This window comes from Leopardus geoffroyi, chromosome D3 (genome assembly GCF_018350155.1).
Source record: "Leopardus geoffroyi isolate Oge1 chromosome D3, O.geoffroyi_Oge1_pat1.0, whole genome shotgun sequence".
In the NCBI taxonomy this organism is placed as follows: Eukaryota; Metazoa; Chordata; class Mammalia; order Carnivora; family Felidae; genus Leopardus; species Leopardus geoffroyi.
Genome location: NC_059339.1, coordinates 85,445,038 through 85,470,798, shown reverse-complemented (window position 1 = coordinate 85,470,798; position 25,761 = coordinate 85,445,038). Strand labels below are relative to the sequence as shown.

General features: G+C 34.4%; 1 protein-coding gene across 4 annotated transcripts in view; it reads right to left on the bottom strand.

Moving 5' to 3' along the window:
• Positions 1-277: 277 nt before the first annotated feature.
• CCDC102B (coiled-coil domain containing 102B) overlaps positions 278-25,761 on the bottom strand; it is a 202,801-nt gene continuing 177,317 nt past the window's right edge. For 3 of the 4 annotated variants that reach the window (XM_045458881.1, XM_045458882.1, XM_045458883.1), the window contains 2 exons: positions 12,762-12,971; positions 7,963-9,431 (listed from right to left, as the gene is read on the bottom strand). In XM_045458881.1, coding sequence (XP_045314837.1) covers positions 9,123-9,431; positions 12,762-12,971 — 519 coding nt within the window. In that variant the 3' untranslated portion in view covers positions 7,963-9,122. Of the gene's footprint in view, positions 1,246-7,962; positions 9,432-12,761; positions 12,972-25,761 lie in introns of those variants that run through there. The other variant, XM_045458885.1, reaches the window with a different exon arrangement.

Below are 25,761 nucleotides of genomic sequence, written 5' to 3'. Positions count from 1 at the left end.
GCATCATTATATTTCATTTTTTCTGATGTGGTTACTTGTACATAAATAGCAAGTGTGCCCAGAAAACTTAAACGTTTTGATTGTATACACACAAATCTCCTACCCAACCTGGAGGCAGAGGCAGGTATCAACCTTAACCACAGGAGGTGGCCTGAAATTTGAGGGTGGAGTTGATCCTAGAGGAAAATCAGTGCATGTTAAGTAGAAGCCAGGTGAATAGATGTTATGGTTCCCAAAACAACCACCATCCAGTAATCTTTATCACACAAAATGGATGTTGAGTCTCCACACACATTTAATTTTATGTTTTGCCTTGACAACATGAAGATTTTTGTGTAGATTTTATATCTGCCGATCTTAGATGACTTAGGGACTTCCTAATTGTCTCTATCATCTTGGATTTGTCAATATTGGCCTACTACACTGTTAAACTTTTCTCATGTATATGTAGCTCTGCATGTCTGTGTAATGGGGGTGGAGGAATGTTTTATGTACTGTGTATGTGTGTGTGTGTGTGTGTGTGTATATGTATATAAATATATATAAAATAGGCATATGTAATATATATAGAATATATATGCATTTCTATAGTGTGCATAAGGCAAATAAAATGGTGGGACATATTCTTACATATAAGGATCATTCTGTCCATTTTGGACTTGAAGAGGAGATTCATTTTCAGGTTGTATACCAATAAAAGTAATTCTATGTGGTGAGGTGAACATTGATTATACTGTGCAATGTTTGCAACACAAAGAGATAAAGATACAGAGCAAACTGTAGCCATTCTTAGGTAAAGAAGTAATCAACAAGTATTTTGCTGCAGATGCTAACAGAAAACTTCCAAAATAACAATTCAGAACAGGCTCCTTAATTAAAGAAATTAAGCTATATCATTAACATACTCCAGGAATATCTGAATTGATGGATAAAGTCCTTAAAACAACATAGAAAGGTACTTTAATCTCAGTGCAAATAAATTTGGACAGAAAGGAACAACAGGATCTAAGGATAAAGCAACTAGGAAAGGTCATGACAATTCTGTTAGCTACACAAACTAAGTATAACCACCAGATCCTTGGAGGGGAGTACCTACAAAGTTAATTTAGGAGATCCCATGACTTCTTTTTCTGTGCCTTCCCCGCTATTTCCACCGCACATGGACTTTTGCTGAGCACATCTCCTCCCGAGGCCCACCAGCAGTCTTCAGAATGGGCCTTGGAGCTCCATCACCACGCCAGGGACCTGTGAGGGAGTGGACACAGATTTTAGAATCTCAGAACCTCAGCTTTCTTCCAAGTATCTCTCCCCAACAGCCACTTGTCTCTTCTACTGCACACACTTAGATTCATCTCAGAAAATTAGATTTCAAGTAGATTTCACTTGTTTTCCCCAAACTTCACCAGAAGCAAATGAGCCCATGCACTTGTTTACTTCATATGGAATACCATCCCTCTCTAGGTAATGATTTCTTTTTTCTGAACTCGTATGAATCATCATTTTCCAGGAAGAAGCAATGACATGAATCTACTAACTTTCAGCGTTTAAGAGAGTCGCCACTATAGACTTCTTTGTTGACCATTTGATTTGACCGTAGGCTTCATGAGGACAGCTGTTACACTGTGTGTCTTGCCACCTTTATAAACCCCATCTACACTGTGTCTGAAAGATAGATTGGCTATCTCAACATTTATTCCAGATTGCTTCCAGTTTTCCCTCTTGTATTGCTAAACATCTACATTTTCCTGAATCTCTTGTAGCTAGAGCTCCAGATAATCTTTAGATGCTGGAAAATAAATGTGCTTAAGTAAGACCTAAATTTGGAGCTGATTTCAGAGGAGGAAGAATGCCAACAACACATTATAGAGCTGGCAGTCATAGGGTGACTTGTATCCCCAGCTTACAGCTAAGGTGGGTGATCATGGAGGCAGCGATGAAACCGTGTCATTGAACTCTGTCTCTTCCTGACACCTTCTGTGGAGAACTCATTCCTTAGTCAGGCCGTTCTGTGGTAATCCACCAGAGGTCACTCCTATACATCCAACATGGAGTTTGCCCCCCGAGTCCTTCTAAGTCATCCGATTCCTTATATTATATACCTTTCTGTTATTTGTCTATTTTTTGATATCTACAATCAAACTGTGAGTATTCAGTAAATGTTTGTTGAACCAATCCATAAACAAATTAAAGAGTAGATATTATGTGACCTTAAATGATTTTTGTCTATAATAGATGATATTACCTTTCACCCTTTATAAAATTATGTCTTAATATTCTTCTGTTCTCAGTAAATTATATGTTATGAACATATGCAAAATAAGTAATGGGATAGTTCGCTCCTTCTGAAAATTCATATTGCCCAATCACAGAAAAAAACTGAATACTTTTTAATCTAGTTTTGAAAAAAATACACTGACACTTCCTCTGCAACCATTAAAAATAAAAACTAAAATGGATTTTTTTCTTCAAGTGCATTACATGCTAATAAGCAAAAAGCAGATAAGACAAATCTAATAAAAAGAATAAAAAAGGCATTCCTCCTATGGTACAAGCTAAGCTAATAAGCAGTGACTCATTCAAATATAAAGACTAGAAAACACTAAAACTCAGATAATTATCTGGAGAAAAGGACACATTTGGGTTTTTAAATTTTGTAAATCCCAATTTTCTCTTTTTTTCCTATTTGTATACTGAGCCAAAGGACATAGTTCTAATTATGAAATGCTCATTAATATGGGTAAAAAAACATTCCAGCTACGTCTGCCCAAATCATGCCAAATAAACAGTTTCTTTGGGAGAAATTGAATTAATTCTATCCGGCTTAAGGTAGGATAATTAATTTTAACTGGCTTAAGGCAAAATTATTCTTGTAATACAGACTCAGCCGGCTAATTATTTCTCCATATGCTACCGTTCTCCCCACACCTGCCTCACCTTGGCACAGAAGACCTCTCACATTTCCCTGCCCTTCTCCATGTTGTCAAGGACATGCCACCAAAACAGGCACCGACTTGCCTCCAGGGCAGAGAACCACGTTTTCAAGCATTAGAGCAGATTAGAAAATAAATTTCATTTGTGATATTTATTTAAATTAACTATGAGGTATACAAAACATCCTTGAAAGTAATTTGAAATTAACATTAACAAAAGATATTTACCTTAATCCCTAAAGTTATACACACACACACACACACACACACACACACACACACACACTTCAAATCAGAAATAACCTAAAGTCATTTATAGGTATTACAAAAGATATAATATATTTTTGGAACATTCTTTGTTGACTCGAAGATTTCCAAGTTTAGTGAAAATAAAAATCACCTAGCTATTTTTTCTTTCTTTCTTTCTTTTTTTCTTTCTTTCTTTTTTTCTTTCTTTCTTTCTTTCTTTCTTTCTTTCTTTCTTTCTTTCTTTCTTTCTTTCTTTCTTTCTTTCTTTCTTTCTTTCTTTTTCTTTTTTTAAGAGATTTTGGCCGAATCTATCAACATTTTATTTTTATTTATTGTTTCGCTGTTAAAACAATTTTTTAAAGTTTTTATTAAAATTCCACCTAGATAACCTACAATGTAATTAGTTTCAGGTGTATAATATAGTGATTCAACATTTCCGTCCAGCACCCAGTGCTCATCACAATTGCACTCCTTAATCCCCATCATCAACTTAACTGGTCCTCCCACCCACCTCCCTTCTGTTAACCATCAGTTTGTTCTCTGTAGTTAACAGTCTGTTTCTTGGTTTGCCTCTCTTTTTTTCCCATTTGCTCATTTGTTTTGTTTCTTAAATTACACATATGAGTGAAATCATATGGTATTTGTCTTTCTCTGACGGATTTATTGCATTTAGCATAATGCTCTCTACCTCCATCCATGTCATTGCAAATGGCAAGATTTTGTTCTTTTTTTAAATGTTTATTTATTTATTTTGAGAGAGAGCGAGCACATGCATGAGAGCAGGGAAGGGGCAGAGAGAGAGAGAGGGGGGGAGAGAGAATCCCAAGCAAGCTCCATGCTGTCACCGCAGAACCCCATGTGGGACTCGATTCCACAAACAATGAGATCATGATCTGAGCTGAAATCCAGAGTTGGATACTTAACCAACCGAGCTACCCAAGTGCCCAAAAATTTCATTCCTCTTGGTGGCTGAGTAATATCCCTGTGTGTGCGTGTGTGTGTGTGTGTGTGTGTGTGTGTCTACAGCACATCTTCCTTATCCATTCATCAGTGGACACCTAATTACTCTTTAAAAAATATATACACTCCTACTTGTCAAGTTGCATGCCTATTAATTCAGAATTTTTATTTTCAGAAAGCACCCTATGTGGTACAGTAGGACCATGATTCAATTGTTCAAGAAACATTGATTTAGGAGACAAGAACATCTAGTTTACTTTTAAATTCCTTCTCTCCACCGTGTGAATTTAACTGAACATACATGGCATAACATGATTTCAGAATGCTAGAAAAGGAGCTGAATGTGAAATATGAATGTAATTTGCAATTATTCTTTCTTGATTGACTTTCTATTCACTTTACACTAAAATAGAACCACCTTTACACACACACACACACACACACACACACACGTACAAGAAAGTATATAATGGAGAATTAAAGTTGGTTAAAAAGCAAAGAGATGATTTTTGTTAGTTACTGATATATTGATGCTTCCTGTCTTCTGTTTTCCTAGAATTTAAAGAGAATTAGAAAGGCTGCCAAATGCTGTGGGAATTTAAATACCATTAAATTAAGCACAATAAAATGATAGGGAAACACAAAGTGATGGGCAGTGGAAGAGAAATAAGAAATGAAAATGCTCTCAATTACGTCAACAAACATATTAAATTTAACTGTGTGAATTAAAAAGAAATAAATCCAGCAAGTGGAAAGAGTACACTAAGCGGGATCAGGAGCCAACAGCTATTTTTGTGAAAATAAACTGAAATTCTAAAGAAATATTACATTATCCTCATGAACCCAAATTAGTGCTTTATTTAAACCTAGTAGCTAAGCTTTGGAAAACATAAGATAATGGGATTTTGGTGCTGGAAGAATCTCAGCTAGAATCTCCAGATTCTTTTCTTAAAAATGAGGAAACTAAAGCACAAGGAGGATTATTTGGTCAAAATATCGAGTATGAACCAGGATAAGAATTTTATTCTTTCTAAACACTGGTCCTAGTTTCCTGTTATGGACGTACTGAATCACACATTTAGCAGTTACCACTTTCATTGGATAATAATGTGGATGATCTTTGGAGTCTTTGTTTTAAAGGCACTAATTCATTCATCAGGACTCTGCTCTCAGACCTACTCACCTTGCCAAAGCAACACCCCCAAATATTATCGCATTTGCAATAAAGTTTCAGCATATGAACTTTGGAGGGACACAGACATTTAGTAGATCTCAATATTCCCAAAAGTCAGCTACAGATTCAGTGGAGTCCCTACCAAAAAACCAATTGCATTTTTTGCAGAAATGGAAAAGCTGATCTTCAAATTCATACGGAATTTTAATTGGCTCGAAATAAACAAAATTATATTGAAAAAGAAGAACAAAGCTGGGAGAGCCATATGTCTTGATTTCAAAATTTACTACAAAGATACAGCAATCAAAAGAATGTGGTACTGGCATAATGGTAACTACGTAAACTAACGGAATGAAATCGAGCCTCCAGAAATAAGTCCATAGCTCTATAAACTACTGATTTGCAACAAAGGTGCGAGCACCATTCACTAGGAGACAAAAAGTCTCTTCAATAAATAGTGTGGGAGCAACTGATTCACGTGTCAAATTATGCAGTTGGATTCCTATCTTATACTATATATATAAATTAACTGAAAACAGGTAAAACTATGAAAGTCTTTTTTTATTCTTCAATTTTTTATTTTATTGTTTTTTACTTTTAACTGTCTTACAAATTTACAAATATAATTTATTGTCACTTTCTTACACCATACACAAAAATAAAAGTCTTAGAAGAAAACATAGGGGCTAAATCTTCATGCCTTGGATTTAGCAATGGATTCTTAGAAAAGAAACTTTAAAAGCACAAACAGCAAAAGAAAACTAGATGCATTGGATTTTATCAAAATTAAAAACTTTGTACATCAGAAGACATTCCCAAGAAAGTGAAAAGACAACCTAAATGGTACAAAGGGTTGGGAAATCATATATCTGATAAGGGTTTAATATCCAGAATACATAGAGAACTCTTACAACTCAGCAACAGAAAGGGAAACAACCTTATGTTTAAAAAAGGGGACGATGGGGGGGAGAGGCAAAGAATTTGAACAGACATTTCTCCAAAAAGGATATAGAAGCACACAGAAAGATTTTTAACATCATTAATCATGAGGGAAATGCAAAGCAAAACCACCATAAGATACCACACTACACAGCCATTTGCATGAGTATAATTTTAAAAAGACAAAACCAAAACCAATGTTTCTGAGGTTATGGAGAGCTCGGAACTCTCATACACTGTGACAGGAATGTCATGGCTAAGCCACTGTGGGGAGCTGATTCCTCCAAGCATTGAATATGGAACTACCATAGGACCCTGAAATTCTACTCCTAGATACATGCCTGAAGTAACTGAAAACAGGTACTCAAATAAACAGATGTACATACATGTTTATAATAACATTGTTCAAAAGAGCCAAATGATGAAAACAACCCAGGTGTCCATCAGCACATAAATGGATGAACAAATTGTTGTATTTCCATGGAATCAAATACTATGCGACCAAAAAGGAGAATGAAGAACTGATGTACACACGAACCTTGAAATCTTATGTATGTTAAAAAAGCCAGACACAAAATGTTACATGTTGTATGATCCCATGAAATATCTAGATGGGTAAATCCATAGAAACAGAACGCAGACTTGCTGTTGCCAGAAGATTTGGGGAGCGGGGAATAGGAGTTACTAATGCTTACTGGATTTCTCCTGAGGATGGTGAAAATGTTTTGGAATCAGTTACAGGTGGTAGGTGTACAATATTGTGAATGCATTAAATGCCACTAAGTTATTCACTTCAAAATGGCTAATTTTATGGAGGTGCCTGGGTGACTCAGTTAGTTAAGCGTCTGACCCTTGATCTCAGCTCAGTTCTTGATCCCAGGGTCATGAGTTCAAAAACAAACAAACAAAAAAGAGAATATTATGTAATATAACTTGACTTTGAGAAAAAGGAAAAGAAAAAAGAACAAAATAGTGAGTGTCTCAGGCCTACGGGTTTTTCCCCTCAACTTGTAGTTTTATTTTTTTATTTGTATTTTAGCTTTAGTTTTAAGGAAATATTATAACCATAGTGTTTTTTTCATTTTAAATAAGAAGCTAAATATTATTTCCTATCATTGCTTTAAATCAAGCTAATATAAATCAACTGATAACAGCTATGTGAAATGCCAATCATTTTGTAATAATATAGTGGATTATTAGTAGTATGCTAGGCATATCAACAGAAAATGATATAATTTCATATCTGAATGTCACAATTTATATTATAAAATTTCATGAAGTTCTAAATCTAGAATATATAAGTGACCTAAAGTGTCAAAATTTACATCTTGGTTTTAATTGGCTGTGGGGTAAAATATCATTGATCTGGTATACATGAAGCAAATTTTAAAGGATATTATAAGCCTGCAACGATCTTATAGACCTCATTGCCCTCTAACATAGAATAAAAAAGACAGTGTAAGAATTAAAGATAAATCAAAATATACAATGAAATTTAATGGAAATGGAACATATGTTTATTTATTTGGGTTGGGTTGGGATTTACTATTCATAATTTTAATTTAATAATCTATGACAGCATTTGTTTTTTTTATAAGAAAAAGTGAAACTCCACCCAGTGATAATATAGTCCTAGAAATAATGCTTCACATGTACAAAATCTTATTTGTGTATCTTTTCTCCAGTGAATAATCACAAAACAACAAAAAATAAAACTTTCACTTTTGAGTTTATTTATAAAAATCAATTCATTGTCTGCATTTACATGTGCGTTTGAATGCATGAATGCATGTGAGTATTTCAGGGTGAGTGAGGGCAGTCATTATATTAGAGAAAATGCCACCCTCTTTTGTAGTATATTGATTTATTTTAAATCAGTGTGAACTTTCACTAGATACCTCTTTATGACATTAACAAATGGTACTTAAGCATCTGTCTCTGCTAACTTCAGAAATTCTTGGAGAAAAGAACATTGTCCTGGTCAACCCACACAATCTAATTCACTTTTGCTAAAATGTATACAAAATCACGGATGTGTTTCTAAGTTTTATGAAATCACTGAATTATCAATTCATGAAAGACACTCATGTGTAGCTGTGTTTTGCTACAACTAAGACATTCTTCAAAATGAATTATTTTCATTTTTATATACCAAAATATATTTCACATACAAAAGGGTTAAAAATTTCCATATCTCTAAAGTCTCTACAGTAATATAAACTTTTACTAATCACTGTATTAGAAATTAAAATTTCTAGTGTACCACAGAAAGCAAAGCTATTCAAGAATGGTTAAAGAAAAATGTGAAATAACCCTGTCTATTAACATCAAATTATGCTATTTTATATTTAAAATTATTATTTTACAACAGCATATATTTATTCTTAAATTATTCAATAATTGTATGAGCAATGAAGGTTTTAAAAGAAAAATAATGAGTGAAGAAGTTAACAAAGCCATAGGTTTGCCTGATAAACCTCTGAGTGAAAATAAAACATTTCTGAGGATAAAGTTACTAAGCAAAATAAATATAATGTCATTCCTATTCAAGAAATGGACACTGTCAGTAATGTAAATTCATTAGGAATTGACTTTGATGGCCTTTCTACTCTTAGATTAATTCATCATTTTCCTGAGACACATCAATTACCACTCTGTCACATTAGCTTTCTGAAAATGACCCACTGTGTGACCTGAAGGAAGAGAGTCAGTTGCCAGAATGATTTAAGAAAACAAGCCTCCAAAAAGCTCCACAAAAGGCATGTTGACTAGTTCATGGGGCTTTACCCCATAGAATACTGACCACTTTTTCCAATAACTTTTCACTTCAAAACGTGTTATTGGGAATGGAGAATACAAACACTGCATATCTACAGAATCAAGGCTTTCCAAGTACAAAACTCCCTGTCATTGAATAAAGTAGGTAAAGCAAACGAGCATTTAAAGGTATCATTTTTAGAAAAATGGTTGGGAATTACAACGCTACTTTTCTCCATTACAGCAAAATCAGGACATATTTTGATAAATATTAGCCTATATGTGTTTGCTCCCATTTTGGTTATTCTGTTATGTCCTCTCACTTTATAGTCAGCACAAATTCCACTTTTCCCTTCTTGTTCCCTCATTTGTCTTCTCTTGTCCTCTCTTCTCTCCTCTCCTCTCTGTCCTCCTAAAAGTTCCTGGAAACGAACAAAGCGAGGAAGAGAGGTGGAAGTAAAAGCTCAAAAAGAGATTAGATTTGGTGAAGTCCTTCAAGTTTTTTCTTTTTCTTTTCCCCAAGCCCTGAAGATGTTATTTTCTTAACCTCACGGTTTATGGGTTGTCTGGAAACTTACTTCTCTCTGTGTCTCTCGTAGGCATGGTCCCATCTCTCGTATATCATATTGATTAGTAATTTTGCAATGTATTCATTAAAAGTTCAGGTGTGCTGCTGTTTTTGTTTTTTAATTGTAAAAAATTGATGCACACATAGCCTTAACATAGGACAGGAAAACAACCACAATATGGACATTCATGTGATGAGATCATCTGTGTTGAGGAGAATCTTTGTCTTTAAATTAACAGTGCAATTTAAAATTAAAAGATGTTTTCTTTAAAAATCTATTCCCTGTAATACTGAAGCCAAAATATGCAAAAATGTAGGCAAAATATAGCACTCTATATATTTCAAATATATATGCAAAATTCTTCCCCTCTTGTATAATAAGGATTTATACAAAAAAATCATCAAACAATGAGAATGTTACAGTTCAAGAAATTAACACAATTTATCGATATGGAGATTTCTATGAATACCCGGTAGTTTTGTGTCTGTCACAGACATTTATTAAATGCAATAGATATAAATATAACGTAGTAAGAGAACTTACACCTCTTTTAGAGACTGATAACTGAGTGGTTACTGTTTTATCACTTACATGCCAACACTTATTTCCACTATCTCCCTCATATACAGTATTTATATCCATATAGATATATGTTACTTCTATACGATAATTATATACCTATATACACATGATACTCCTATATGGAACTTACATGCATAGTTTATATACATATAAATTAGGTTTTATTAAAATAATATTAAAATTACAATTTAGTTTCATGTTATAATAAAATCTGCACTATTCTCTGGACTTAGGCATGTTCTATATGCAGCTTTGATCCGTTTGGCATTTGGGGACACAATCTTGATCCCAGTGGGGATCTCTGTGGCACCAAGGATTTTGACCTGCAGCTGTTCTATGATAATTATTTTGGTTCATGTAGGGAGTCTGAATTCTTAATGAAGAATAAGAATCACTAGCACCTCTTCCTGGTCGTCAAGATAATATATACTTGAGGAATAGTTTTCTGATGGATGAACACACCCACTGGGTTGGTTAGGCCTTCCAGAATCTTCTCAGTTTCCAAGTTGTGTTTAGTTCTAAGTGAAGAACCGCACTTGTCTCAAAGACTCCAGGGACGGACTCTGTGCCCTGTTGACAGGACATGCCGATTGGTATATACCAATCGTATATACCAATATATATACCAACCGTATATACCAATGCCAGTTCCAAACAGTCCCCAATCAACTCTTGTATTTCCTAACTGACATACTTTATGTTTTAACATTTTGAGGTAACCACATAGGAATCAAAATGAAATAGGATTAATTACTTCGCCTGTATTCCCATTATACTTTACTCTTAGCAATCAACATGATGTCCTATTGATAATGATTTATGTATTTATATAGACTTTAAGCCCATTCTGGGCAGGGATAATGATTCGTTCATCTTCACATCACCCACAGAGTATAATATAAATGCTTGTTAGTTCAGGTGAGTCAAACTTACCCAGGTATTTTGATGATCAAACTTGTTTCATAACTGAAATAATTCTGTGTTTCCACAAGTAGAAACACATAAAAACATCTCTACAGATGTTATGTATATCGGAACCACTATTAAGGCTGGTTTCATACAACATTTTGCTGTAACAAAATGGATATTTGCACTTGCAAGTCACAAAACACTAATGCAATTTAATCTTGTATTTGCAATTAATCTCTAGAATCACAAGAAATAAGGAAAGGTGAAATGGAATTCAACTTTTCTGGCCATCTTTAGCTTTTAGAGCTCATATGAGTATGAACTACTTATATAACTAAAAGATATGAGCTTATCAAACTCACTTTTAATTCACTGGTAAAGAAATGGAATGAAAAGACAGAAGAGTGCATTAAGATACTATATGTACTAGGGGCACCTTAGTGGCTCAGTCCATTAAGCGTCCGACTTCGGCTCAGGTCATGATCTCGCGGTTTGTGAGTTTGAGCCCTGGGTTGGGCTCTGTGCTAACAGCTCAGAGCCTGGAGTCTGCTTCGGATTCTGTGTCTCCCTCTCTCTCTGCCCCTCCCCTGCTCATGCTCTGTCTCTCTCTGTCTCAAAAATAAATAAAACATTAACAATTTTTTTTTAAATAAAAAAAGATACTATATGTACTTTAATGGAAGAAATAGAAACAAGATGTAAATGTTTTGCAGCATGTTGACACTAAAACACACAAATTGCAACTGCCATTAAGAGATTATTTTTAAAATCTAAAAACAATTTATTTTAAAGCAATCCCATCTATAGCAGTAATTATGTCTACTGACTTTAGGATAAAAGAATTCCAAGACAACCTAAATTTCTCAAAGCCAGATTTTGAATTTAAATCTAGTTTTAACATTTATGTTATAGGCTACAAAAGCTATTTGAAACATGATGCATTGTATTGACTCAAAAACAATTTTTCTGAGACTAAAAAAGAACCAGAGAAGAGTAAACGGAATTGAAACTAAATTGAAACGTTTATGCAGATCCTTACTAAAGTTACCGACAAATGCCTATTACACAGTTGTTCAAACTAACGGAGAAATAGACTTACTTAAAAATAAGATCAATTGCTTGAAAAACACTGGGGCAAAACTGTAAAAGGAAATGAAAAATACAAAGGTCCATCCTTTCATTTTCTCTTCCTTTTGGAAAAGCTTGAAAGTGTTGGATTTGTCACAGTTGTAACATTTTCTTTTTTTTAATATTTTATTTATTTTTTATTTTTTTAACGTTTATTCATTTTCTTGAGAGACAGAAAGAGAGACAGAGCAAGAGTGGAGGAGGGACAGAGAGAGAGGGAGACACAGAATCCGAAGCAAGCTGCAGGCTCTGAACTGACAGCACAGAGCCTGATGCGGGGCTCGAACTCACAAACCGTGAGATCATGACCTGAGCCGAAGTCAGACGCTTAACCGACTGAGCCACCCAGGCACCCTAATAGTGTAACATTTTCATACAAAATCTGTTACACTGTTTCCATATGCATGAACAAATTATTCTACTTGCAATGAGAAAAAGAGCAAGCGTTAGATGTTAAATAGTACAAAAGAAATATTCAGACTTGGAGGTGGACAAAAGTTAAGGCAGCGTGAGGGAGGCAACTTACAGTGAGTGAGAACATTTGCTTCCAAGAAACCCTGATACCTTGTTTTTTTCCTGCAGTTCAATTTGTGAGGTCTTGAAGTCAGGACCTGGAGAGTTTGCACTTAATACATTTCTCCTCTCCAGAAGCTCTTCCATTTCTTCCACTTGGGCCTTTAGCCTTCTATTTTCTCTTTCCAGTCCTTGTTTTTCTGTTTCAAGTACTTCCCTCTTGTCCCGCTCCAAGATATTTTCAGCTTGCAATCTCTCTAGCTAAATACAGAAAACACAAAGAAGCAACATGTAGCATTTGTAATTATCAAAAGGCAAGGCACCCAGCAAACAAGCTCCCGCTAAGAAAGGTTCACAGACACATAGATTTATATAATTTTTAAAAAGAACACTGTATTTGTCTGAAAAGTTGTGAACAACACGAAGATCCTAAGACCAGGCCATGCCCTAGATAAATGCAGTCTTCCTCTTGGTTCATGAGACTATTTCTATAATCGTACAGACCATATTTGTCAAATAAATATGTCAAATGAAAAATGATAATATTCTGGTGATCATCTCCACTTAAATGATGAACATTATCCATTGGGAAGGCACGAAATAATTTCTTGGGTAATTTTGGTTGGATGGATATAGTTCATGTATTCATTCACTTATTATTTATTTACTCTACCTTTATTTATTTATTTACCATACCTTTCAAGTTCCACATATTATACTAGTCACTGAGGACAAAGACAAGCGAGTGAAACAAAATAGTATAATCCATACTTAAAGTACTATAAAATATAGTCAAGCACACATGAGTGAGTGGCTAATTGGATTTCCAGAGAATTAGAGGTTGACAACCATGGCCAGGGGGCCACATCTGACCCATCTCTTTTAGTATACCCCATGATAATAGTTTTTCATTTTTTTATAGTTGAAAACAATTAAAAAAGAATACTACTTCAGGCACACTGACATTATACAGAATTCAAATTTCAGTGTCAAAAAAATAAAGTTGTATTGGAATGCAGTCATGTTCATTCATTGACATATTGCTTATGATTATTGTCACACTAACAATGGCAGAGTTGAACTGTTGAGACAGAGGCTGTATGACCAGCAAAGCCTAGATTATTTACTATCTGGCCCTTTAGGGACAAAGTCTGCTCACTTCCAATTCTGTCCCATGATTCTCAACCACGGCTGCACATGAGATTGCCTTAGGGAGATGTTGGTAATTACTGGTGAACAAGAATCCACCTCTAGGAGCTTTGATTTATTGAACTTAGGGTAATTTTAATGTCTCTCTCCCTTGGTCAGTTTCGTTGTTTTAATATTTTTCTATTTAGATTTTAAAGAGGCAATATCAAATGTGTTTATTTCATTCAGTTTCATTATGTTTAAATATTTGCTCGTTATTATAATGACATTAAATTATAATTGCCTGCTATGATTATTTTTTTTTTCTTGTTCTGGATGTTGTAAGTAGAAATGATTAGTAGCTTTTTTAGTTCTAAATTCTAATCCTGAGCTCTGAATTCTAATCTTGACTTCACCATTTATTCTGTGGGTAAATTCGGTCAGGCAACTTAATCTCCCCATGTGGACAATTTATTCTCTAATGTAACAGGGTCTGTGAGAAGTAAAATTAATTAAATTGACAGGAAAACACTTTGCATAGCAATGTTCTACTTAGAGAAAAAAGACTGTGGTCATATAATTTTGGGGAAATAATTATATACGTATTTCTCTCATAATTTGAGCATATGTATATCCAAACGTCAAAGTAATTTTATGGCATACATCTGTATGGTGAAGCCACACTTCACAGTAGAAAAAAAAGTAGAACCTAGTCCTGATTCTGTCACTTATCATTTTTTGGCTGATTCTGAATAAAACATTTCCTCTTTTTGTTCCTTTTTTAAAAATAAAATTCGGATGAGAACACCAGACCCACCAAATCCGTGGAATTATAAGGGCTGAATGAAATCAGTTATTTGAAATGCCTTGTAAACTATGTAACATGATTAAAATGTGAGACATTTTTAAACTGTTAAGGATAGAAATGGGAAATTATTCATTTTTACATAGTTTTAAACGGCTTGATTGCAAAGTACTGATTAGTATTATAATATTATAAAGTATTTTTCATGACATTTTAAATTCTAAAAGAGAGATCAACTTAAGGAAAATGTTAGACTTCAAAAATATCTTTGGAAATGAATTTGCATTAAAAAATTTCTAAAACACCCTTTTTCATATACACATAATTATACCATTATTATAGAAAATAGTCTGTTCCCAAATCAAAGAGATGTTCTGGCTTCTAAAAAACAGGAAACAAAAATTACATTCTTGAGACTGGACCTTGTGTATCAACTAAATATCATAAACTAAGGGACCAAATTTTAGACGATGTAGTTAAACATGTGGAGTATCTATTGGGGGATTTAAGGTGAAAACAGTATTTCAAAATCCAATTACCAACATGACATTTCTTTAATTATTAAGGTTCATGCTTAAACTTTTTGACTATCATCATGTCACTTATGAGAATTAAAATAATAAAGCTGTAAGAAAAAATCATTAACTTAGTGATGAAAATTAATTTTAGGGGCGCCTGAATGGCTCAGTTGGTTAAGCATCCAACTTCAGCTCAGGTCATGATCTCATGGTTTGTGGGTTCAAGCCTCCATGCTTACAGTGTAGAGCTTGGGATCCATACCTGAGATTCTCTCTCTCCCTCTCTCTTTGCCCCTCCCTGACTCATGCTTTCTCTCTCTCTCAAAGTAAATAAATAAAATTTTTTTAAAAAAAATTTTAAAAAGAAAAATTTATTTGGGTAAAAAATATATAGTTTGGCCAAGGGGATATATAATATGATGGTATGTCAGGGTATTATGAAACCGTAGGCATTTAAAAGAAATTGATGAAGTCCATTTTATTACTAATAACAGATAACAGATAGAACTAAGGTTTTAAAAAAGTAATAGATTGTTTGATTGAATAAACTCTAAATCTTTAAAAAAAAAATAAAGGAATGATTTTACCAGTCATAACAACAAATCTTAAATAATCACGTCTGATTATTTGTTATTTGCAGCCTATTAACACAGTGTGATTATATGATAAATTTATGTATACAAGACACAGCAAAAAAGTAAAGGTTATGTGGAAATTGGAACATCACAAATATTATAAGCAGTTTAAAATTTGTTTTAAACATTTCTTTATTTTTGAGAGAGACAGAGTGTGAGCAGGAGAGGGGCAGAGAGAGAGGGAGACACAGAATCGGAAGCAGGCTCCAGGCTCTGAGCTGTCAACACAGAGCCCGATGCAGGGCTCAAACTCGCAGACTTCAAGATCATGACCTGAGCCAAAGTCGGATGCTTAAGCGACTGAGCCACCCAGGTGCCTGATATTATAAGCAGTTTTATTTCTGTTTTCATTTCACAAAATTTTTTCTTATCAAATTATTCTTTTCCAAGAATCATATGAAAATCTACCACATTAAAAGCCATTCAACTAAATGCAAGTTAAAAAGACAAAATAAACATCAGGTACTATTTTAAGCCCTCAGATTTATGGTAAGCAATTCCAAGAATCACCAAATTGAATGCAATTCCATTGATTTGCTTCTACTGATCAAGAGAACATCTTAAAATATTTTAATTCTAACTCTAAAATTCTATGAATTTTAACTAATCATGGGTACTATTGTTAAATTTCAGGTAATATGAAAAATTATTGAAAAAATGTTTTCTAAAAATTTTAAGGTAAAAATATGTTCTCTTCAGAGTAACCAATAAAATATTTGTTGCTTTAATGATTTCCAATGTTATACATATTAAGGACCAAGAAAAATATATAAATACCCAACTGTTCAGGTGTTCAACAATTATTGAGTATCTATTATGTAAGAGGCAATGAATATTCTATTTCCAAAATACAAATAAACACATAGGTATAAATTGGGTAGAGATTCACGGAGGAGGAAACAACCTGTGCTCTGAGAAAGGCCTGTGATAAATTGGGCAATCTGAGGTTATTTGAATGAATAGTATATAAGCTGAAATCTGAAGTTTAAGAAAGCAAAGAGTCAGAATCAAGGCAAGAGTGTTCCAATAGAGGAAGCAGGAAATAGGTTTGAGCATTATAAGAGGCAAGTGTTCAATCACGGTGTGGGGTAGAGTAGGATATAAAAGGAATCTGGACAAGCAGGCAGTGGTTCTTGAAAGTAAGTGTGAACACAACAATCATTTGAGTTGCTTGTGGAAAATGTAATATTGTGATTATCCTTAAAGATAGAATACGGGGTCATTTATAAACATTTACACCTACTCACTCGATATTCACCAATTATTAGTGCTTGACAATTTTGAGAAGACATCAAAGATCCCAATCAATGCAATAACTAGAATGTAGGTTTATGAAACCAGAGCTGTGCCATTTTGTTCATGAGACTGGGACTTGACACAAGCTACGTAAGTGATCTATGAGGAGAAAGTACACAATGGTAGTCTCTAGGAAACAGCATTCCTATATTTCAATCACAACAATTACACACAAAACAAAATTAAGAAAGCATCCTAGAAGAACCAGTCATTTAGCCTACAGTACGTAACACCAGGAGGATTTCTCAGCTTTACTCTTAAGTCATTTCTCAGCATAGTTCCACTGCATTTTGTGACAGGTGAACGCAGTGACGTAAAGACAAGACTTACGGCAAAATGACCTAGAGTTGGGTCCCAATTCTCTTAATCTTGAAAGCCTCCATTTTTCATTTATAAAATGTAGAAAATACTTCCTAGAGCCTAGTCTTATGAGGCAGAAATTCTATTATTTAGGGGAAATATTTATTCCAAACTCAAATATTTCATGTGATAAATTTGTTTTCTAAAGAATAAAACATAGCAATGGCCAAATCAAATAAGGACGGATGAAAATAGTCTATTTCTTTTTCCTATTTTATCAAGATGATGATCATTTTGTAAATGGACCTTGTCAACTGAGGAAAGCCCCAACAGAGAGCACTGTGTGACATTCTGTAGGCCAGTGAGGAGTCACCTACAACCGATGTGGATATGCCAATACTATATTTGCAGATATTCAGAATTTTCATTTCAGCCAAGTCAGCCATAAAATCGGACTACAAACTATGATTTTTGGAAGTTAGAGGTAAAAGGCAGGAAGCTTGCTATTTCCTAGCAGTAAGATGATTACTCTTTTACTGAGGGTAATATATATTCTTGGTAAAGAATCATATAGGCTCTTATCCTTACAATAATCCTGTAAGTTTGTACTTGCTACCATGAGGAAACTGGGGTCCTTAAGAGTAGAAGTAATTCTCAAGGTAGGCAGAGAGCCAGGTCTATGGTTCACCTAGAGGTCCTCTCTGATTCCAGTCCTGAGCTCATGCTACGCATACTACGCTAACAGCTGCTAATGTATGTATATATCTGCAAGCAATAACAACCAACATGTTTTGAATCCATTGTACTACGTTACAGCAAAAGTATGTTTTCTTTTGATATATTTTGGGGTTTTGATCCTTGCTTCATCGTTCTCTATCAGCAAATTCATTCAGAGGGAAAGCAATTCTGTGGACTCACATGAAAAAGTCTGGCAACTCAAAGCTAATGCACTGTGCATATTACTGATGTCAGCCTGCCCTGAGTCTTTTAACATTCTTTCTCTAACCAAGACTTAGAATCAAAAAAAAAAAAAAAAAAAGAAAAGAAAAGAAAAGAATTGCGTAAACTCTCTGCTAAATAAAAATCTACTTCCCACTTGTCCACAGTTAAATACAGCTCAGTTGACAGCTCACACCCTCTTCTACCAAAAGTCGAGAGAATAATAAATGATTTTAGTAACGGGTAATGTCACATGTATTTTACTTACTTTAACTTCATTTTAAATCTTAGGAAAATTTCTAAAAGTAAGGAGCCCCAGAAGTAATTTGAAATAAAATGTGTGCCAAAGTTACAGAGAAGAAGAGGGATCCTCATGCAAAAGAATTAATCTAGATACAGACACTATACCCTTAACAAAAATTAACTCAAAATGTATTATAATGAGAGTGTAAAACACAAAACTGTAACAACTCATAGAAGATATGTAGCACAGGAGAAAATTTAGATGACTATGGATTTGGAGATGGCTTTTTAGGTACATAGCCATAGGTACGATCCATGAAAGAAATAATTTGATAAACTAGATCATTAAAATTAAAAATGTCTGCTCTGTGAAAAACAATGTCAAGAGAAGGGTAAGACAAACCATAGGCTGAAAGAAAATATTTGCAAAAGGCATATATGATAAAGGACTGTCATCCTAAATGCACAAAGAATTCTTTAAATTCAACAGTAGAAAACAAACCACCCAACTGAAAATAGGCTGATGATGTATAAATAATAGACATCTTACCAAGAAGATATACAGATGTCAAATAAACGTATGAAAAGATGCTCCACATCATACATCATCAGGAAAATGCAAATTAAAACAATGGGATACCAATACACAACTATTAAAATGATGCAAATCCAGAACACTGACAACACCAAATGCTGGCAAGAACGTGGAGCCACAGCAACTTTTCATACTTTGCTAGTGGGAAAGCAAAAGAATATGGCCACTTGGAAAGGAAGTTTGGAGGTTTCTTACAAAACTAAACATTCTTATCATATTATCCAGTGATCATGATCCTTGGTATTTAGCCAAAGGAGCTGAAAACTTATGTCCACACAAAAATACACACACACACACACACACACACACACACACAAATCGACACAAGGATGTTTATAGCAGCTCATCACTGCCAAAACTTGAAGCAACCAAGATGCCCTTCAGGAGGCACAAATGGATACACTGAGATATGTCCAGACAGTGGAATATTATGAAGCCCAAAAAAGAAATGAACTATCAAACCATAAAAAGACATGAAGGAATCTTAAATGCATATTACTACAAAGCCAATCTGGAAAGCCTTCATACTGTATGATTCCAACTATATGGCATTCTGGAAAAGGCAACATTATGAGAGACACGGAAATATATTAGTGCTTTTCAGAAGTTGCAGGGGATTAAAGAAGGGGCTGAAGATAGGGGAGAGTAAGTAGGTGAAGCACAGGAATTTTAGGGCAGTGAAAGTACTGTGCATGGTACCACAATGATGGATTCGTTAGGTTTGTCCAGATCTATATAATGTCCAACACCAATACTGAACCTTAATGTAAACTGTGGACTTGGGGTGATAATGATGTGTGAGGGTAGGTTCATCAGTTGTTACACTGTGCCACTCTGGGAGGGATCTGATAGTGGGAAAGGCTGTGCATGTGCAGGGGTGGGACGCATAAATCTCTACACTTTCCCCTTTCCCCTTCATTTTGTGGTGAATCTAAAACTTCTTTTAAAAAATAAAATAAAAAGCTTTTTTTAAAAAAGAGATATTTTTTGTATTTTGAATATTTACCCTTTACCAGATATATGTTCTGCAAATATGTCTCACTAATCTTTGGCTTGTGTTTTAATTATCTTACTAGTGTCTTTCATAGCAAAAGCTATAAATTTTGATAAAGTACAAATGAACATTTTTTTCAAAAAAAAAAGAGGAAATCCAGAGAAAAGGGAGCCCTCGTGCACTGTTTGTGGGAACACAAACTGGTGTAGACACTGTGGGAAACAGTAAGGAGACTCCTCAAAAAATTAAAAACAGGATTACCACATGATCTGGTCATTCCACTACTGGGTATTTACCCAAAGGAAATAAAAATTCTAACTTGAAAAGATATATGCATTTCTATGTTTATTGGGGCATTATTTACAAGACCTAACACATAAAAGCAGCCCAACTGTCCACCAACTAATAAAGAAGATGTGGTGTTTATATATATGTATATGTATATGTATATGTATATGTATATGTACATACATACATTTATATATATATACATATATATACACGAATACATATATATATATATGAATATTACTCAGCAATAAAAATGACTGAGATGTTGATATTTGCAACAACATGGATGGACCTAGAGGGTATTATGCTAAGTAAAATAAAGACAAAGACAGACAAATATCAGACGATTTCACTCATATGTGGAATTTATGAACCAAAACAAATGAAATAACAAAGAAAAAAGAGACAAAAAATTACAGGCTCTTAAATATAGAGGACAAATTGGCGGTTGCCAGAGGGGAGGTGGATTGGGGGATGGGTGAAACAGATTAAGGGGATAAAAGAACATTTATCATGATGAGCACTGAGTAATTTATAGAATTGTCAAATCATATTCTATACCTGATACTAGTAAGACAATATATGTTAATTATACTTCAATAAAATGGAGGCCAAAATACATACTTTTGATTGAACATGAATCAAAAGCAATGCAAGAAAATTACAAAAAAAAAAAGTGTTTCTATGTATAAATAAGTCAACACATATTAGAATCACAAGAGAAATACATTTATAAAGACTTGCTTATACCCTGGCAGAGAAAGCTTACGGATTTCACAAAGAAAAACTCAAAATGGGTATTTTGGACCCCTGGTTTTACAACAATGGTGGGGCAGTCTAAAAAATTCTTACTGGTGTCACAAAATTTCATACACAAATATTTTCTCCATTTCAATGTACAATCATCGAACAATGATGTAGGTGATAAAATAATCATCTATTCATATCCTAGTAATTGTCAGGATTTTAAAATGTGAATAAACACGCTGTTATTATGTTATTATAGAAAACTGTTTATGAACATGTCCTACAACAACCAGAGAAAAGCGATAACCTAAACACAAAACAGTGTAAAGATGCTTTTGTGCACCTCTCCTGCCAAGCTCTGATATGCTGCAGTGGATTTCTCATAAACTTGATAAGGCATGAATTTCACAGAAGCAGTGCTTCCAGAACTTGAGAAGTGAAACACAATAGAGTTTTAAAGATACGGATTTTGTTCCAATGAGAACAGGACCAGAGGTTTATGTAAGGTAGGTCTAATGGACCTTAATTTTGCCATGGGCTAACTACACCCTCCAGTAGTACTGAGTACAAAGGAAAGCTATGGTAACACAGTTCTTAGCAAGATCTGTGGTAGGAAAATAAGTACATTATAAGAAAGATGAAATTAAGCAAGCTATGAAAGGCAGACCTTCCTTATTTCCAAAATCTCTCCTAAAACTAAATTTAAAAGTAGACAAACTCTCTTGGCCCCAGAGTTAACAAACAGGTTGTCTCGGAGATTTTGATGGCTCGCAGTATCATTTGACCTAGAAGGTATATTGACTAACTGCACGTACTCTGATGGTTCAGATAAAATAGAAAGATAACTTTAATTATTAACACTGAGCTGTAAAGGAGAAAAAAAGTGCATATATAATTTACAGAAGAAAATAGTAGAAAAGGACAATGAATTAAAAATGAAATAGTGGCAAGGACTTATGAGCTTCCCCTAAATCACTACTTTACATCAAGAATGACTTAGTAGAACACGTTTATGTTTCAGATATGCTGCTTTTTAGTATCTGATTTGGGGGGAAATTGCACAAAAGAGATACATTAATGAATTCTTTTTTTTTTAAAGATACATTGATGAATTCTTTAAAAAATACATAAGAATAAAACATAGTTTGTCTTGATTAAGCCAGAATTACACAATCTTTATTTTTTTACATTAAAATGAGATCATTCCTTCAAAAGATTAACATTATAATGAGGCGAGAATTCCTTCCATTCATCTTTAGTCTAAAGTCAGCACTTTTTACCAGCTCCCTATTCACAACTGGTTTGCAATGACAAATCTGTTGACAGATCAACTGTCCATATGTGTGTGGCTCTGATTCTCGTCTCTTATTCTATTTCTTTGGTCTACCAATCATTGCACAAATACTATTCTATTTATTATATGTATTATATACACATAATATACATATAAATATAAATTTTTGCTGGTGTATACATATTTAATTGATCTTATACCCAGCAGTATCCCTAAACTCTTGTGAATTATATTTTGTAGGTTACTTTCTATTTTCCAAATAGATAATTATGTCATCTGTAATAATTACAATTTTGTATCTTGCCAATTCTTATTATTTTATTTATTTTTCTTTTTTTGTTGAACTGTCTGACATCTGAAGTAGAATCTTGAACCAAGAAAGGGATAGCACGCTCTGATACTCCATCTTTAAATAAAGAATTTGCTCTAAAATTTTGCTACTCTATCAAGTTTTAAAAGTCCTCTTGATTCCTAGTGTGCTAAAATATTTTTCCGTACAATAATGAAATAAGTTGTAGCAACTGTTTTTATTTTTTTATGTAATCTTTGAGATAACCACATAATTTTTCTTTTACTCTGTTTAATGTGCTGATTTATGTGACAAATTACCCAACATTACAATATATCTTCCGTTTCTGTGACAAATCAACCGTTTTTATTTACTATGAGATTAAGACTCCTTCTACTTGGTTAATATTATTGCCTCTACATATACATGTGAGAATGATTGTACTTTTCCTGTCTTATACTTGCATAGGTGGAACATTAGGATTAAAAACAGTAGAAAAAGTTGGAAATTTTTTCCTCTTTTTCTCTTCTAGAATATGTTCTATAAAATTGGAATAATTGGGATGCCTGGGTGGTTCACTCAGTTAAGTGTCTGACTTTGGCTCAGGTTCATGAGTCTAGCGGTTCATGAGTTTGAGCCCCGCATCAGGCTCTGTGCTGACAGCTCAGAGCCTGAAGCCTTCTTTGGATTCTGGGTGTCTCTCTCTCTCTCTCTCTCTCTCTGCCCTTCTGCCACTCATACTCTGTCTTTCTCTCTCAAAAATAAATAAAAACATTAAAAACATTAAAAAAAATTGGAATTATTTACTTTGAATGGTACAATGTAACCATAAAGCATTCTGATACTGGAGTTTTATTGTAGGAAGAGTTTTAATTTATTAATTTTAATTTACTTTTATATAATGTTATAAATAAATTCAGGCTTTCTATTTATATAAGAGTCATAGTGGGTAAGCTATATTTTTCCAATCAATAATTTATTTCATGTAAGATTTTATTTTTATTAGCCCTGTCCCTTCATAGTGTTTCCTTATCTTTGTAAATCTCTGCTCTATCTAAGGCTGTGTCCCTTTTTAATTACTAGCTTTTTCTAATTATAGATCTTGATTAATTTTACTTGAATTTCATTTCAGTTTATTTCTTTTTTCTTTTTTTTTTAATGAAGAACCAACTTCTGGTTTTGTTGACTGTAATACACTTTTTAAATATATTATTAATTCCTAATATTGCCTTTTTTTCCTTTCTTTCTACAGCCATTGTTATTTTTTTCTATTAGAATATTAGCTCCTTAATTTTTTGTCGTCGTTATTTTGTTATTCCCAGGTACTCCAAGAAGCAGCTATACAGTGGGATTAAAAACGCAATGACTTTATTAGGAGGAATGCATCGGAGAGAAAATGAGAAGGGAGTCAGGAGAGGCAGGGGGCAGCTGGATTGCAATCAGGGCTGACTTTGAGTCAGGGGGAGAGAGGGAAGAAAAGACAGTTGGGTGGAATCATCTTAGATGTCATTGCAGTCTAAAGAGAGTTAGGTGAGGTCACAGAGGAGCTGTTAGCGAGGTCACATCTCCCAGACACAAGGAGGCTGCCCTCTGTTGGGAGTAGCCTGTGGGAAGCATGATCTTATTGCCTGGATTTCAGAGTACAGCAGTTAGAATTCTGGGTTAATTACACTCCCTGTAATTGAGATCTGAGAGTCACCATCCCATGGTGCACATAACCGTTTCCTAATATAGTCACTAATGTTATAAATATCCCTGAATTTTGCAGAATCCCTCAAGAATTCAGTGTTTTATCTTTCAATCTTATATCCCATTAAATTTATTTCTTTGACCTATAAGTTATTTAGATGTCTGTTTTCCAATACCCAAATAAACAAGTTTCTTGAAGTTATTTTCTATAATCAATGCCATAACAAATGACCATTCATGGTCAAAAAATAGTATCTTTTGGGAATTACACAGCTTAGAACATGACCACAGACTAAGTCCCCATCTTTCCACACAGCCTCCAAAAGTCAACAAGAAGAAATAAAATCACTCATTCTGCAAATATAATTGAGACTTATTTTATTGTTTTTTAAATTTTTTTAATGTTTATTTTTGAGAGAGAGAGAGAGACAGAGACAGAGACAGAACATGAGTGGTGGAGGGGGAAGAGAGAGAGAGAGGGCGACACAGAATCCGAAGTGGGATCCAGGCTCTGAGCTGTCAGCACAGAGCCCAACGCAGGGCTCGAACTCACAAACTGCGAGACCGTGACTTGAGCTGAAGTTGGACACTTGACCTACTGAGCCACCCAGGTGCCCCAGAGACTTATTTTATTGTTTTAAAGTTTGTTTATTTCGAGAGAGAGCGTGCAGGAGAGGGGCAGAGAGAGAGGGAGAGAGAGAGGGAGATAGAGAATCGCAAGCTGGCAGAACAGAGACGCAAATTGGTGCAGCCACTCTGGAAGACAGTGTGGAGGTTCCTCAGAAAATTAAAAATAGACCTACCCTATGATCCAGCAATAGCACTGCGAGGAATTTACCCAAGGGATACGGGAGTACTGATGCATAGGGGCACTTGTACCCCAATGTTCATAGCAGCACTCTCAACAATAGCCAAATTGTGGAAAGAGCCTAAATGGCCATCAACTGATGAATGGATAAAGAAATTGTGGTTTATATACACAATGGAGTACTACGTGGCAATGAGAAAGAATGAAATATGGCCCTTTGTAGCAACGTGGATGGAACTGGAGAGTGTGATGCTAAGTGAAATAAGCCATACAGAGAAAGACAGATACCATATGTTTTCACTCTTACGTGGATCCTGAGAAACTTAACAGAAGACCATGGGGGAAGGGAAGGAAAAAAAAAGAGGTTAGAGTGGGAGAGAGCCAAAGTATAAGAGACTCCTAAAAACTGAGAACAAACTGAGGGTTGATGGGGGGTGGGAGGGAGGGGAGGGTGGGTGATGGGTATTGAGGAGGGCACCT